Raw genomic sequence first — 16,509 nt, forward strand, 5'->3', positions numbered from 1 at the left:
ATCAACATGCTCCCTAAATTTCACAATTTCGAGAGTGAACAACTTTACAACCATCTAAATAAATTCATGACCTTATGCCAGACATTCAAAAATGGTCACCTCGACGAAGACAACGTCTAGCATAAGTTGTTTCCTCTCTCTTTCGAAGATCATGCTATGGCCTGGTTGAACTCCTTGGCCTCTAACTCTATCACCACTTGGGATGAGTTATCAAGAAAATTCATTGCCAATTTTTTTTCGATGGCAAAGATGGAACAATTCAAAAATGTCATTAGAAACTTCAAAAGAAGACCTAATGAAGAATTCACTCAACCTTGGGAAATGCTTAATGACCTTCTTGTTAAATATCCGTATCATTAGATAGATAAAGTCCAATTGGTCAACTTCTTTTATTGCGGTCTCCCAATAGTCCAATGTATCCTTCTAGGGTTTATGCATCAAGGAAAGTTCATGAATCAGATTCCTAATCAAGCGTATGAGTTCCTAATAAAACTAGCTGAGAATGCTTGAAATTGGAGTACTAACTTATGAGACTTCAATAAAGGAGACCTGGGAACCAAGAAACTAGGCATGTATGAGATTAAATCCAGCCCCAATCTCAAGAATGTCTTGACAAGCCTAGTTAGTAGTATGCAAAATTTGAATAAAAAGTTTGATACTTTCAGTGTCAAAACCAACCTACAAGAGGCCACCCCAATTTTGCAAGTCGCAACAGAGACATCTTTATCATGTCTGCTCTGTGAGAGCTCTACTCATTCCATTGAAAATTATCCCACTTTGCCAGTAGTAAAGGCCAAGTAAATGAATGTTATAGGAACTTATAGCACATATAGGAAATCCACTCCTAATTTGTATAGTCAAACATACCATACTGACAATAGGTTCCAACCCAATTTTTCTTATCAACAAAATGAACCTATTCAATTGAGAGGTTTTCTAGGTTTTCAAAAAAATTACAACCTCTAGTCTCATTCCAATGCAAACCTATCTTTGGTTCCACAACCATCTTACTCTTTACGTCAAAAATTTAATCAACGAGTGATCGTTGTTGACCCTATAATCAATTACTCCCCTCTATTGCTCAAGCAAACTTTCCATTAGAATCAATGATGGCAGAGTTGTTAAAGCAACAATTGCAAATCATGCAATAACAAATCCAAACCAACTAGAATTAGTCTTTGATCAATCAAGTTAATGTGCAAGCAATTAACAAACTAGAAGTTCAGTTGGATCAACTAGCTTCATCTCTCGGGGAGAGAAACAAAAGGCAATTTTTAAAACAAACAGTGCCCAATCCTAGAGGAACTGTCCTTAGGGGACAGTATGAAATAACAAGTCAAACAGGTTCCTTTAATGACTTTGTTCAAGCCATCCACATCTTACGATCCAATAAATTAGTAGACAATAAAGTAGACATGCCTAAGGAAGTTCTAACTAAAGGAACAACCTCCAGTGCACCTTTTACAGACAAAGAGGACCAGTCAAAAGAAACACTTCCATTACTCGAAACTCAAATAACCATTCTCAAAGCCTCATTCCCACATAGACTCATAGACAACAAAAAAAGAAAATAATTGGAAGGGATTCTAAAAGTTTTCAAAAATGTTGATATCAATATCGCATTCCTTGACACAACCCGTCAAATTCCCTCTAACGCCAAATTTCTCAAAGATCTTACTACCATAAAACGAAGAACTCATGTGCCAAGAGAAGCTATGATGATAGCCTAGTTTTCTTGTCTGATTCAACAGACAATCGTTTATAAATTAAAGTACCCTGGTTTTCCTATAATTTTTGTGCACATCGAAGACACGATGATAAAGAAATGTCTACTAGATCTTGGGACTAGTGTGAATCTTCTTCCTTTTTTTTGTCTACCAGCAACTAGGTTTGGGAGAACTCAAACCTACGAATATCACTTTGAGTCTAGCAGATATATCAAGGAAGATTTTTAAGGGAATAGTTGAGGATGTGATCATCAAAATGAAAGATTTCTACTTCCCTGCCGACTTTGTGGTTCTTGACACTGAACCTGTCATCAACTCAAATACTTACGTTCCAATCATTCTAAGAAGACCATTTTTAGTCATTTCTAATGCAAGTCATCAAGTGTTTCAACGGGATCATGACCCTAACATTTGGGGGGCATGAAGGTCAAAATGAATGTCTTCCACAATAAATTCCACTCCATTGATATGGATGATCTGGAAGAGGTCAACATGATTGACACTTTATTTAGTAGTACTTTTGAGGAAGCAAAAAATAAGGATTCGCTAGAAGAGTATTTTGATTAATTTGGCCTAGAGTTTGATACTAAAAAATTTATCCGAGAGGTGAATTGCCTTCTTGAATCCGTTCCAGTGATGGATTAACAACAAAAAATCAAAAGTCTTTTTACTCATTCGCTTTCTCTATCAATTGAAGAGACTCCCAAGCTTGACTTGAAGCAATTACCTAATACGCTGAAATATGCATTTCTGGGAAAGGATGAGACCTTTCCCATCATCATCTCCCCTAATATAGAAAAGTCATAAGAAAATTAGTTACTTAACGTTCTACGCGAGTACTATAAAACTATTGGTTGGACCATAATTGATATAAAGGTATCAATCTTTCTTTGGTCACGTATTAGATCCACCTTGAGAAAAATTGTAAACCTTCAAAAGAACCACAGAGGAGACTAAATCTGATCTTGCAAGAAGTGGTCTGAGAAAAAGTCCTCAAATTATTAGATGTGGATATTATATACCCTACCTCTGATAGTAAATGAGTTAGTCCAATTCAAGTTGTCCCGAAGAAGTCGTGTGTTACAGTTGTGACAAATCAAGACAATGAACTTATACCTACTCGTGTCAAAACTGGATGACGAGTTTGTATTGACTATCGAAAGCTGAATTCGATGACACGTAAAGTTCACTTATCTCTCCCATTTATCGATCAAAGGCTAGAATGTCTAGTCAGTCATACCTATTACTGTTTTCTTGATGGATATTTGAGATACAATCAAATCCCAATTGCCTCTGAAGATCAAGAAAAAACTATGTTTACATATCCATTTGGGACCTTTGCCTATCGACGCATACCCTTCGGGTTATGTAATGCTTCTGTTATCTTTCAAAAGTTCATGTTGAGCATTTTCTCCGATATGGTCGAAGAATTTCTTAAAGTCTTCATGGATGATTTTTCTATTTTTGGATCAAGCTTTGATAATTGTTTGAACCACCTAAAACTCGTCTTAGCTAGATGTCGCGAGAAACACCTCGTTCTAAATTGGAAGAAGTGCCAATTCATGGTCACCTTTGGGATAGTTCTAGGACACATTATTTCCCATAAGGGAATTGGGGTAGATAAGGCAAAAGCCGATCTTATCGCTAATCTACCTCTGCCTAAAACTGTGAATGAAATCTACCTTTTCCTAGGGCATGCAGGGTTTTATAGACGATTCATCAAGCAATTTGGGAAAATTTCAAAACCCATGTGTGATTTTCTAATCAAAGATACAACTTTCGAGTTTTCTACTGCTTGCTTAACAACATTTGACAAATTAAAAATTGAGTTGACCACAGCACCTATTATTCAACCACCCAATTGGGACCTTCCATTTGAAGTGATGTGTGATACATTAGATTATGCAATAGGTGCTGTGTTGGGCCAACGACTTGAAAAACTTCCCAATGTCATTTAGTACGTAAGCAAGACGTTAAATGATGCCCAACCCAACTACTCCACCACTGAGAAGGAACTACTTACATTAGTTTTTGCCTTGGATAAATTTTGCTCATATTTAATCGGATCCAAAGTAGTAATATTCACCAACTAAGTAGCACTGAAATTCCTTCTTGCTAAGAAGGATGTAAAAATGAGGTTAAGACGATGGATCCTCCTCCTTTAAGAATTTGATCTCGAAATTAGAGGCAAGAAATAATGTAAAAATGTGATCGCAGACTACTTATCCAAACTAGTGGTTGAAACTGTTTCTGACTATCTCCTAATTTTTGAAAGTTTTCCTAATTACCAAATTATGGTGACTTTTAGTTTTGACACACCTTGGTATGCTAACATTGTCAACTCTCTGGTCACTGGTCAAACATCTACTTCTTGGAATAAACAAAATTGCTTGCGCTTCCTTGTCCAATCTAAATGGTTTTTTTGAGATGATCCGTATTTATTCAAATACTATCCAAATAAAATAATTTGTCGATGTGTGTCTGAGAAAGAGCAAAATAATATTCTCAAGTTCTACCACAATCACGCTTGTGGTGGGCATTTTGAAGGAAAGAAAACAGTAGCTAAAATTTTGCAATATAATTTTTACTGGCTCACAATCTTCCATGACGCTCATCTCTTTGTTAAATCTTATGATCGATGTCAATGTTTAGGAAAAATTAGCTGAAGGAATGAAATGTCCAAAGAACCTATTATGATCATCGAAATCTTCGATGTATAGGGTATGGACTTCATGGGCCCTTTCCCATTTCACACGGATTTCAATACATCCTAGTTACAGTCGAATATATGTCAAAATGGATAGAAGCCTCAGTTTGTCGAACTAATGATCATAAAATTATTGTTCAATTTCTCAATAACACTGTGTTTGCTCAATTCGGAAGTCGTCGTGCCATCATTAGTGATGGAGGAACACATTTTTGTAATTATGTATTTGAAAGCTTTATGCATAAATATTTCATAACTCATAAGGTAGTCACCTTGTATCACCTACAAACTAGTGGGTAAGTTGAAATTTCTAATCAAGAACTTAAAACCATTTTTGAAAGGATTGTCAATCCTCCACAAAAAGATGGGTCTTTACGATTAACTCACACTTTGTGAGCCTATAGAACGACTTTCAAAACTCCTATCGGCTTGTCTCTTTATTGGATAATTTTTAGTAAAGCCTATCATCTTCCAGTCGAACTCGAACATCGAGTTTATTGGTCAATCAAGCATCTGAATTTTTATTTTGTCAAGGTAGGGGAACAAAGAAAACTTCAACTCGTTGAGTTAGAAGAATTATGGAATAATGCGTACGATAGTGCTAAACTATACAAAGATCGTATGAAAGTCTAGTATGACAAACATATTCAGAGAAAATCATTTCACTTAAGGCTAAAAGTGTTACTCTACAACTCTTGCCTTCATCTCTTTCTTGAAAAATTAAAGTCTTAATAGATATGACCCTTTGTGGTCAACATCCACCCTCATGAAAACATCAAGGTTCTCAATCTGGAAAATGGTAACATTTTCCAGGTTAATGGCCAACGACTTAACTCTCCCAATCTCTCAAGAAAAATACTCATTCTTGAGTAATCTTGTGTACCAGGATTAAATCCAATTTCATGTCTAGCTGAAGACAATAAACTTTGTGTTATTTCGAGAGGCAACCCTTGATTATTGTAAATATTCTTTGTAAGCCATGAAGGACTTTTCTTTCACTCCCTTTTCCCACTTTTGGGGTTTCTAAAAGGGGTAAAAAAATTCTTAGAAGAAATTTTCCTAAAAAAATATTTTCTTTTTTAAAATTTTCCTGGAAAATATATTTTCTAGGGATTTTCCATGCAGGAAAATTTGGACTCCTTTTAGACCTTAAAACCCTATTCTTTCTCCATCTCTATCTCTTTTTCCTAACCAAGCAACTAAAGTCTTACCTCCATTTTTCTTACCCATTTTCTCATTTTTTTTACTCACCTACCATCAAATCATCAAGATTTTTTCCAACCAACCCACAACAACCACCATTACCTCACGACCGTGCCACGAAAAAATCATCGAGCTCAGCTGCCACGTCATCGCGTAGTGATAAGGCCTTGGTGTGCCACAACCTTTTTGCGCCCAAACATGCTCAATTTTTTTTAGCATTCCCTTGATTCTTCTTATTGCTATCATGACTTCAAAAATTCGTACAATTTTTTCAGAAGTGGCATTTTCCAACGCATTTGAATTGAATTAAGGCGTGTGGTTCAACGAGGAGATCATTGAGCAAGGTTTGGGTTCTCTTATATATGATGGCAATACACAATATGCTAAGGAACTCGTTCGTGCCTTCTACCAGTCCTTTATCTCTACCAATACTTTGATCCCTTCCATCACCATCAACTTCAAATGGATTCACTTCACCATTGATGGTTCCGATATCAAAGTAATTTTAGGGATTCCATTAGTTGAATCTAGTTATTGCACCTTACATTTCACGTTCGACCATTATGTCACTCGTTTGGGTCTTTTTGCCCAAAACATTCGAATTAAAGATGGAAGTCTCCGATAAAGCTACTTGTTTGAGAACTAGTATTTGTGTTGGTGATGAATTGCCAACAAGATCCTCGGTACCCAAAACACCACTCTCATGTACAACAAACACCTGTACCTCCTCTCCTCCATTTAGATACGTGATCACACTTTTTGCATGTCTCGCCTTATCCTCGATGCTTTGACTAACACCCTAACTAACCAGAGTCGGGCCTTAATTCTTACTTATTTGGTTTGCTGCATCCTCCATCATCATTTAGGAGTTTCCTTTGCTGATTTAGTAATTCAGGGTCACCTTATATAATTACAAGACTTTAAGAGCGGTCGTGCCTTCAAAACGTGTGTTCAAGGCCTTTGGGGGTCAGAACTTCTTCAAAGAGAAGAGCATGATAGTTCCCATGGTTATGGTCGTGTATGGGAAGAGTTCGAGGAGTCTACAACGGAAGAGAAGAACACGCCAAGTCTGAATTTTGATGATGAGTCATGGCTCGCACAAGTCCCTTAAAAGAGACATCGCACTGCCTTCTCCAAAATCTTCAAAGCATTGAAGAAAGTCAACAAGCGTAACAAAGAAATTAAGGATGGTCAACGAACTATCATTCAGTAGCAACGTCAACTTTTGGCCTATCAAGAGGAGAAGTGTGCACCTGTTCGTGCTAGGGCTACCTCCAGTTCTGATTAGGAGTAGGGTTGTTTTGTTTTTAAGATGTTTTGGATGATATCTTTAGTTCTCAGTTGTGTTTCGACTTTATCTTCGTATGTTATTTTCAGTGTTATCTTTGCTTTTGTTTTGCTTTGTTTGGACTAGGTTTGATATTCTTTAGGATTTTCCAAACTGATTCGGAATATTCACTTTGGTTGTATGCAAAATTTTGCAAATTAATGAAATCCAATTCAGGTATGCTCTAACCCATCTTTTTCTTTCCTACTCTTTATTTATTGAATACAATGTTTTCTTTAGATTTTGTGGTATGGATTAGCTCATTTAATTCTTGATATCTGTACATTTCTAGAATATCTTCGTCAAAATCTTTATATGTACTGTCATCTTACAAATTTTTAAAACCAGCCTCATGTCCAATTTGTATTTACAAGTTCTTATTCCTCAACAAATAGGATATTTGAAAATAAAATTCACTTTTGATTGCAGTGAATAATTTATTTTGGGACAAAAGTTGCATTTTTCGTTGTCTAGAATGATAGGGAAAGCTTAAAACTACTGAACTTTGACCTTCTTATTCTTTGGTTGGCTGATAGAAGAAAAATAGAACTGTGAATAATATGACTTGGACAACAACCATAGGATTAGACTAGGTACCTTGAAAAGAGCTATCTACTTTTTGAAAAATAACATAAAAAAATGATGAAATGTGAAAAAATTGAAAATAAGAAGCAGATAAATGTGAGAAAGATGTCAAAGATAGCTAGAATTGCAAAAATAAAAAAGAGTTCAATGAGACCAAATAGTGCAGTAGGGGTGAAAGTCATCAATAGTAAAAACGTGAGTAAACTGGAATATCACAGATAAAGCTCCTTAGAGGATTAAAGTGAACATCTACATTTTTCACAATCCCAAACAAGAGGCTAATTTTCAAATTAGAATTTAGGTAGACCCAACCATCTTAATAGTTAAGAAAGGAAACCTTATTCTGAAAATTTTATTTTTACAATCAGAAAAAATTTGTGCACACATTCAAGATATTTCTGAAAGTAAAAAATAAAAAGAACTTTACTCAAATTGACTTTTGACTGGATTGTGGAAATTAGTACGATTGCATTATATACAAAGATTTTGAAGTTGATATCTTAAAAATATTTGAATTTTGCTGGTATATTCTCTGCAAACCCTCACGAGTAAAACTATAGGTAATGTCGGAGTGTAAAGTCTTACTACATATGCTAAATACAGTCGGAAATCATACAAAAGAGGCGTTGTTTAATATTTAATTTTTACTTATTACTAGCAAAATCGAGGTTTGGGAGGGTGATAAGGTCCTATAAAGCCATTTTAGAGAACCCTAATTACACAAGGATTATCGATACGTGATTTCTATTTCTCCTTAAATAACAAATTGTATAAAAATGCCAAAATCATTGAGCTAATAGAATTTTCTACTATTTACAAGTCAAAAGACAATTTTAGAGACAAATAATATTGAAATAATTTTTGTTACAATGTCCAAGCCAAGGTGGAGCATCCAACAAAAACACAGATCCCAACTCTGCCACCACATTGTGTCGCAGCACCCTTGTGGTGCGCCTCGATAATCTTGAGGAATTATGCTTCGAGATTTGTACTAAAAGTCCTAGACTCTTTGGCCATTGCAGTAGTGGATCTGTCTCAAGTCAACTACAGCAAAACTCGACTCAATAACCCAAAAAAAATTCTTATAAATTGAGGGGTTATCCCATAGGAAGGGGTCATTCTTCTTCTTCCTAATTACACTATGTTATTTTCTAGTTTTTGTTGAGAGAAAGAATCATTGTAGACGTAAGAACTCAAGAATCATCTCTTTCCATTTTTCTTCCTTAATTTCTTCTTGTAACACCATTGTAGTTGATCATACTTTTAAGTTTGAAATCAAAGTGCAGTAAACAATTGTCTTATTCTCTTCTCTACCATACTTTCCTTTTTTTTTACTATTGTTGCAAGTTGTTCCTCGCAATGATTGGCTAGACTCTCCATAGAGAGGTCAATAATACCGGAGTGAGTCTATCTTGATCTTGTTTAAGCAATTCTATTACACCTGTTTTAATTGTGCTTGTGTGAAGACTATTAAATATGGATTATCCGATTTGTATTGATTATTCTCACTTTGATGATCCATGCTTAGATGAGATCAAGCTTAATCATGCTTAGTAACAATTTGAGATAGAAATCTGATAATACCACCTTGATTTAGCATTCACCTATACTTTTGTTTCATCTACAAGAATTAACTGATTTATCCTATGATCCACGAACAAGAGTTTTGTTGCTTAGATTGAGATCGACTTAGATTTGTTTAAATTTCCAAGATAGCTTGCAAATGTTGATTTGATCTTCTTAACTCTTACTTCAATTTCATTCTACTTCTTAGCTGCAGTTTCTCTACTTTGTTTTTAATTTGGTTTTTAAAAGCTATTTTGATTTTGAATTGAAAGAAAATCTGCATTGATTGTTATCCCTGCGGAATGAACTTTGCTTGCCAAAGTCTATTAATATTTGCTCATTTTACATCTGCAATCTACTACACAAGCATGTAGATATAAGGTAATACCATCATTTTTATAGGCATATTCATCATCATCAACACCAAAATCATGTCCCAAAAATATCATACAGGTGAAGGATTCCTATTCTTAAAAATTATTATTTTTAAATTGAGGTATTAAAAAATTATTATTATTATCATTACAAGACTCCAAATTTCCAATGTGAAAATGATAACATCCACATCTCATTGCGTTAAAACAGTAACAATCCAGCATCACTGTAGCGTTAAATTCGGCGGCTCGAACCCGTCATTTATATTTCGTTGGTCCAAAGTCCACGTTAAGCCCATAAAGCAATTTGACAGGCTTAGCCAACCAAATTTTGTCCATCGTTTTACTGGACCCATCGTGTTAACGGACTTTCTCTCTCTCGTTCTATTTTTCATCTACTCTCTCCGTAAGTCTCTCCTCTCTCCTCTATCTGTAAATCTATCTTGATCTTTCGATCAATCTGGAAGTTCTCTCGATCGCTTGATCTCTGTAACTCTCTCTCTCGATCAATCTGTAAGCTCTCTCGATCTCTCTCTAACTCTGTCGTAAGTCTCTCTCGAGCACTCTATAAGTCTTTCTCGATCTCTCCTCTCTCTGTGTTTGATCTCTCTCTCTCTCTCACCTATTCGATCCAAATTTTTGATCATCTTCTTCGAGTTAAGCTTAAATCGAAGATCTTAAGTCCAAATCCTCTCGATCTCTCCTCCCTCTGTATTTGATCTCTCATTCACCTATTCGATCGACCAATTAATACAATTGCTGATTGTCTTCTTCAACTCAAGCTCAAATCATCTCGATCTCGTTGTTATCTGCGCCTTCCAAGAACTGAAGCTCAAATCGAAGAACTTCCTTTCTCAGCCAACCATTTTCGAAGCTCAAATTGAGATAGCCATTTGATTGGTTCTGTTCCAGTAAGTATTGTTTCATGTTCAACTGATCTTCCCTTGTTTTTAGGATTTTTTTTAAAATTTTTTTTCAATGTTTGTTGTAGAAATTGTTAAATTCTCTCCATTTTACAAGATTTGTATATCTAATGTGGCTAATCTATTCGTTTACAGATTTACTTAGAGGATAATGTGGCTTTCCTCTTTTAGACATTCACTTTGTTACTGTTTGGAAACAGAGTTATGTAACATTCAGTTAAAAACCACTCAGTATTGTTCTTATAGGTCAATTGCAATATATTTTGGTTCAGTTGGATTCAAATAGGTGATCCCTTGTTCTGTAGTCAAATGCTATACCACTAAGCTATTGACTAAATATGTATTTTTTGAGAATTAATTTTTAGCTTTGCCTTTCTTTTTTCGTATTTAAATTTATATTAAATACTTACAAAAAAAAATAACCTTCTACTGCTACATGATATGATTTATTTATCACTTTTTATTAGCTTTGAAATTCTTTTTGCGCTCTGTGGTTTCCTTGCCTTTGATGTAGAATGTGCATGACTTGGTATTTTTTAACTTGTTTTGTTGCAATCTCAGATTTACCTTGTACAAAACATCTGTGACTTCTAATTGGGCAAGATGTACGACCTTGGTTCCTAGTCCAAGGTTTATCCTCTCTCTCTCTCTCTCATTAAGATTGTAGTGATCTCATGATGATCAAAATGCTGCATTTTTTTTAATTTCTTAATTTTTGATAATTATGTGAACAATCCAATTGGAGCCAAAAACTATAATAAAATCGGTTTTGTGATGTTGCTTTCCCTAGTTCCTTGTATTTTTCATTTTGTTGATGCTTTCTAATGCAATTTGGTTTGCATTTATCATGCCAACTTGGTTTTTAGAGTTATGTATGCTGTAGCTTTCCCCTGCAAAAAAAAAATTGGGTTGATTTTGATTAAGTCACTAACTTGTTTTTTATTTTTGGGTGTTTACATTTCAAGATGTATCCTAAAAAATAATGTCATTTTCTCATCATGGTCCACGAGTTGTTTGCATTCTTTCGGCAAATGACGCTATATCCAATGTAACACTCCGTCAAGCAGCAACGTCTGGTGGAACAGTAACTTATGAGGTTTGTGTGGCTATTAATTACCTTATGCCTGCCCCTTCATTCTAAGGCTTGTCTTTCTTATGGAGTATATTCTCTTTGTATTTGTATTTTAAGGTATCGTTGGCTAGCCTCAAAGGTACTCTACCAGCAGCATTATTGTAAAAGAAATTGTTAAATTCTTTCCATAATTGAGTGTTGTATGTTAATTTGTATCATAATTTGTAAAACTGCTTTAATGCCTTATAAATTCCAAATATAAATTTTTACTACTTTAGTGACTTGCAAATTACAAGTATAATTTTTCTTTTTAAGAAAAAAAAAAAAAAACTTTCTCACAGATCTAGTGGAAGGTTTCTCCTTGTTATTCATTGTGCAGGCATCAATGCTCTAATTATAAAAAAAAAAAAAAGATAAAACTACATTTAGAAATTCTAATAGATACTTCACATACAACACTCAATTATGGAAACAAAAATTGAGATGCAGAACTTAACAACATCATCCAAAAGTCAGAACAATTTAACCCATATAAGCATTTTAGTTAGCTCACCTCATTGACATTCTAGAAGACTAGAACAAACATTTGTCAAAGATTATAGGTTATTTGATTAGCATTACGGCCTCCATATGACTTTGGCATCATGTCAATACTTGCTTTTAAGGCAATCTATGGGAGGGCACCTTCCTCTTGAGGTGTATTGGTTGCCTTTGAGAGCAAAAACTCGCCTTGCAAACTCCAAACTCATTCTGAAATATTCGTTCATGTGGTAAAAATAATCTATTCCTTTGATCTCCAAGGCATGTGACCTTTTACCTGCAGTCACATGACACCATAATGCTAATGGAACAACCATGGGGTCCCCTGGTAGGGGCATACGATGCCTCCAGACAAGAATTTAGCCTAGGTAACACATGGCACATTGGGGCAAAGGAAAATGGTGTTCTAAGACAGGGAGCTATAGGATTATGTCATAGTGACATGTGACATCAGATTGGATCTCGCAAGGTCACCATGTGAGTATGTTTGAATCCTTGCATAATTTTCTTTCCTTTGCTTGGCAAGTGAGACACAAGTTAGTAAGTAGTGGGTGAAAGGTGGGTTTTGAACCTTTGTCGTGGTAGCCACACACAGAATTTAACTAACTTAGTAAGTTGGCACCTTCAGCTGAACTATGGAGTCAAGTTCTAAGCTATTTTGATTTTATTCTAATCTGGGTTGAGCTTTCATCCATTGCCAAACACCCCATAAAACCATTGTTCTGAACCCTACTATATTCTAATTAAACCAATTAGTGTGGGGTCACCACACTAATATGATAAGATGGATTGGGTGAATTAAAGACTAAGGAGGACTAAAATTGAAACTAACAGAATTCTGTTAGGCTTTATTTGTTATGTGCTTTGCACATGGCGAACGGAGGGAAGTTTCTGAATTTTTCTCAAGTGTTATAGAGAATGTTTGTTCACTATATAGAGAATTCACATTTGCTATACCACTTAGTTATCCTGTTCACCTTATAGAGAACAATTGTTTGCTATATAGAGAACAATTGTTCTCTATATAGTGAACAACTATTCACTTGCATTTGAGCAACATTCAAAATTTTCACAATCTTTGTTTCCCTTTTCTTTTTTTTACCTCTTTTCTTGCTCTTTTTTTCTATTTTTGCCTTAATCAGTCAAGTGAAGAGTTATATATGTAGCTCATTTACATGTGGCTTCAGCCTTCCATTATCACCTCTTCTATGGACTAAATGATAATTTGCAGTAACAATGGGTACAAATTAAGCCATACTCTAATAGATTAGGAACCCATTATCCTTATTTTAGTTCTTGTGTTAGTTGAGGTTGCTGTTGAATCAATCAATACTTATGTATCTGTAAGGAATAAGTGGGCTTTTTTGCCCTTTTCTTCTTTCTAATTAAATATATATATATATATATATATATATATATATATATATATATATATATATATATATATACATATATATATGTGCAGAAGTATGGTTAAAAATAGAACAGATTGTTGAATAATGTTGAAGTGACCTCAATAAAGAGTGTCTAATGCTCAAGATTGAATAACATAAACCTAGGTTGGTTTGGACTGAATCAATACAACATTCCAACTCACTCACTCCAAGTTGCATTCTAAATCCAACTAGGAATGTTAATGGATTTGATAAATGACAACGTTGTAAATGAGCCACATGACCTCTCTTAAAACATGTGTGCACGAGTTCCGTATATTCTTGGCCTATAAGATGGATTTGTATAGGTAAATTTACCATGTGTTATCTACAAGGGATGGTTTTGGTCCACATTGTGATCCCTCTTAAACCATGTGCATGCAAGCGTAATTGACAATATGAGGTAATTTGTGCTGATGTAGGGAATGAGGTAATTTCTATAAATCTCAATTCTGTATCTCTAGATGTAGGGAAGAATATTGGTCAAAGGTTGTAGGTCCATCCCCTAATGTAGAGTCCCCAATTGAACTTTTCCTTAGGAATGCTAATTCGATAAGTCACAGTATGTTTTCATAGTAATAGCTTGTAATTGACAATATTTATTTGTCATTTGTTTATATTGGGAAGATATAGTTGATGCTTTCTAATGCAATTTGGTTTGCATTTATCATGCCAACTTGTTTTTTATAGTTATGTTTGCTGTAACTTACCCCTGCAAAAAAATTTGGGTTGTTTTGATCAAGTCACTAACTTATTTGAGGATTTATGGAGTTGCTTCTATGTGTAAGCACTCCATTCAATCATGTTCCTTAGAACTTTTTGCTTGCATACAAGTGAATTGTAGCTTACCCATTTATTCATTCAATACACAGGTGTATTCCTTACAGGATCATAAAATATGTTGATGATCAGACTATTGAACTGAAGAATAGGTTAGAAGTCCTCGTGATTTCTTCCCCGGATCATAAAGATCTTGTCTTCCCAAAGGTAAGTTTCATTCCACTTCCTTTCTAATAATTTTATTCAGTAATATTCAGATCTTCTTGTTACTTTGTTGGTGAGTATTGAATGTGGTATTATTTGCGTTATTCGGTTGTCAGGGTAGATGGGAAAATGATGACACTGTTGGCCAAGCCGCATGTCGTGAAGCCTTGGAGGAAGCGGGCATAAAAGGAATATTTGATGTACGTTCATCTCATAGCTTGATGTCAGAGCTCACCTTCTCATTTTTCTTCATTTTGATTTAAACCATGTTCTTAACTGACATCTCATCAATCTAGTTGGGTTGACCACATATCATGATCATCATAACTCTTATCTCGATTATATGGTCAACTCGATTATTTCACTTGATGTCACAAATAAACATAACTTAATTAAAATACCAAATGATCTTCGCAAACAAAAACAATCTAAACTTTAAACCTTAGCTGGATATGGTGAAAAGAAGACCAAAACCACAACCCAACTCAAGCTTGTGACTGGACTCGGAAACATAGAAAAGATTTGTTTTTTTTATTTAATTTATTTTTATTATGTAGGCTTAAATGTGAAGGTGGGGTCTTGAAACCCAGATCTATTAGCCCTCTCAGCCCCCGATCTCATTCAAGTTTTACTGGTTTTCTTAGTATTGCAAAAGGGTATTAATATTGTGAAAAGAAGAATGATGAGCCAGATGTTTTGTGTATCTTATTTTACTTGAATTGAGAAATTATGAGTTTGTGTCCTAATTAAGAAAGATTTAGTTGTATCTTGTCCGAACTCAATTAATGCCCAATGTAATTACCTCTTATAATACTCATTTCTTATGTATTGTATCTGCTTTTTTGCAATTATATGATGTTCTGAATTAGCTATGTTTAATTTCATTTTTTCTCCTTCTGATTTTATTAATTCTCCATAATTTGATCTGGGTTTTCGGCTCCGCATCATAAAATCCATGTAATCTCTATATTTAATGTCATGTTCTTTTCTTTTTTTGCAGTTAATCTAGCTAAAAATGGTGATTTCGAAAAGGGTCCCCATTTACTTAAGAACTCCTCTAATGGTGTCCTTCTCCCTCCAAAACAAGAAGATTTTACATCCCCTCTTCCTGGTTGGATCATCGAATCACTAAAAGCAGTGAAGTACATTGACTCGAAGCACTTTGCTGTCCCCTTTGGACACGCTGCGGTTGAACTTGTTGCAGGGAGGGAGAGTGCCATTGCTCAAGTTCTAAGAACAATTCCTATCAAAATCTATAACCTCACGTTCACTATTGGAGATGCTAAGAATGGGTGTCATGGATCGATGATGGTTGAAACTTTTGCTGCCAAAGACACCATGAAAGTCCCCCTTAAATCCAATGGAAAGGGTGGGTTCTCTTTGTGGTCCTGGATCAAGTTATAGTTCCTCCTCTCTCTTAGAATTGGACTACTTAATGTTTTTTTTTTTTAAGGGGTTGGAATATTTAATCGGTGTCTGAAGTATCTGACATAGCATTACCATCTTCATGTGGTGAGATATATTTTGTGGACTCAGTTAGTAGAGCATATATGAAATTATGAATGGAGGTTTTGTTGTTGTTATAGTTTATTTGTTTTTTTTTTTTTTTTTTTTCATTTTTAAGGTCTTACTATTCTTTGATATTATTGATTGAATACTAATTAGTGTGGATGGGATGTGAATGTGGATTGGAGTGAATGGAATGTGGATATGTGATTTTTTAGCAGGTATAGGTTGAAGAAAGAAATATCCAATAATTCGACGGCTCAAAGCTGTTGAATTTTATGATTATAATACTAGACTCGACGGCTTTTTTTCGACAGTTTTAAGCTGTCAAATTTTTTTTTTCGACGGTTTGAGCCGTCAAATCTAGTTTTTTCGACGATTTTTAAGGCCATCGAAAATAATTTCTATGGCTTAAGGCCGTCGATTTTTTTTTTCGACATGGCCCAATTCGACGGGTGAGACTGTCAAATTTTTCAAAATTCGATGGTTTTGGACCGTATTTAGCTTATTTTCACGTAGTGTCTGTTACTATAAGAGGGATAACAAAGACATCCTACTGTTA

The 16,509-nt window shown here is 34.8% G+C and overlaps 1 protein-coding gene and 1 long non-coding RNA gene across 2 annotated transcripts; both read left to right on the forward strand.

Annotated features, from left to right (window-relative positions):
* The first annotated feature begins 9,853 nt into the window (after positions 1-9,853).
* LOC147393401 (uncharacterized) lies at positions 9,854-11,503 on the forward strand. Its single transcript, XR_015181923.1, has 3 exons — positions 9,854-10,400; positions 10,974-11,042; positions 11,378-11,503. It is a non-coding gene; the product is annotated as an uncharacterized LOC147393401 (long non-coding RNA).
* A 2,352-nt stretch (positions 11,504-13,855) lies between these two features.
* Positions 13,856-15,845, forward strand: LOC147393402 (protein BIIDXI-like). The gene is made up of 4 exons (XM_086455113.1): positions 13,856-13,860; positions 14,330-14,444; positions 14,558-14,645; positions 15,442-15,845. The coding sequence occupies exons 1-4, from the start codon at positions 13,856-13,858 to the stop codon at positions 15,843-15,845; spliced, it is 612 nt and encodes a 203-aa protein (XP_086311239.1).
* The last annotated feature ends 664 nt before the right edge of the window (positions 15,846-16,509 follow it).

Source organism: Akebia trifoliata, chromosome 10 (genome assembly GCF_017979445.1).
Source record: "Akebia trifoliata isolate Shusen 1 chromosome 10, ASM1797944v1, whole genome shotgun sequence".
NCBI classification, from domain to species: Eukaryota; Viridiplantae; Streptophyta; class Magnoliopsida; order Ranunculales; family Lardizabalaceae; genus Akebia; species Akebia trifoliata.

Bases quoted from the DNA above. Each gene is read 5' to 3' on its own strand.
- LOC147393402 (XM_086455113.1), top strand. The intron at 14,445-14,557 runs GTAAGTTTCATT...TTCGGTTGTCAG, and splicing joins AAGATCTTGTCTTCCCAAAG to GGTAGATGGGAAAATGATGA. The intron at 14,646-15,441 runs GTTCATCTCATA...CTTTTTTTGCAG, and splicing joins AAAAGGAATATTTGATGTAC to TTAATCTAGCTAAAAATGGT.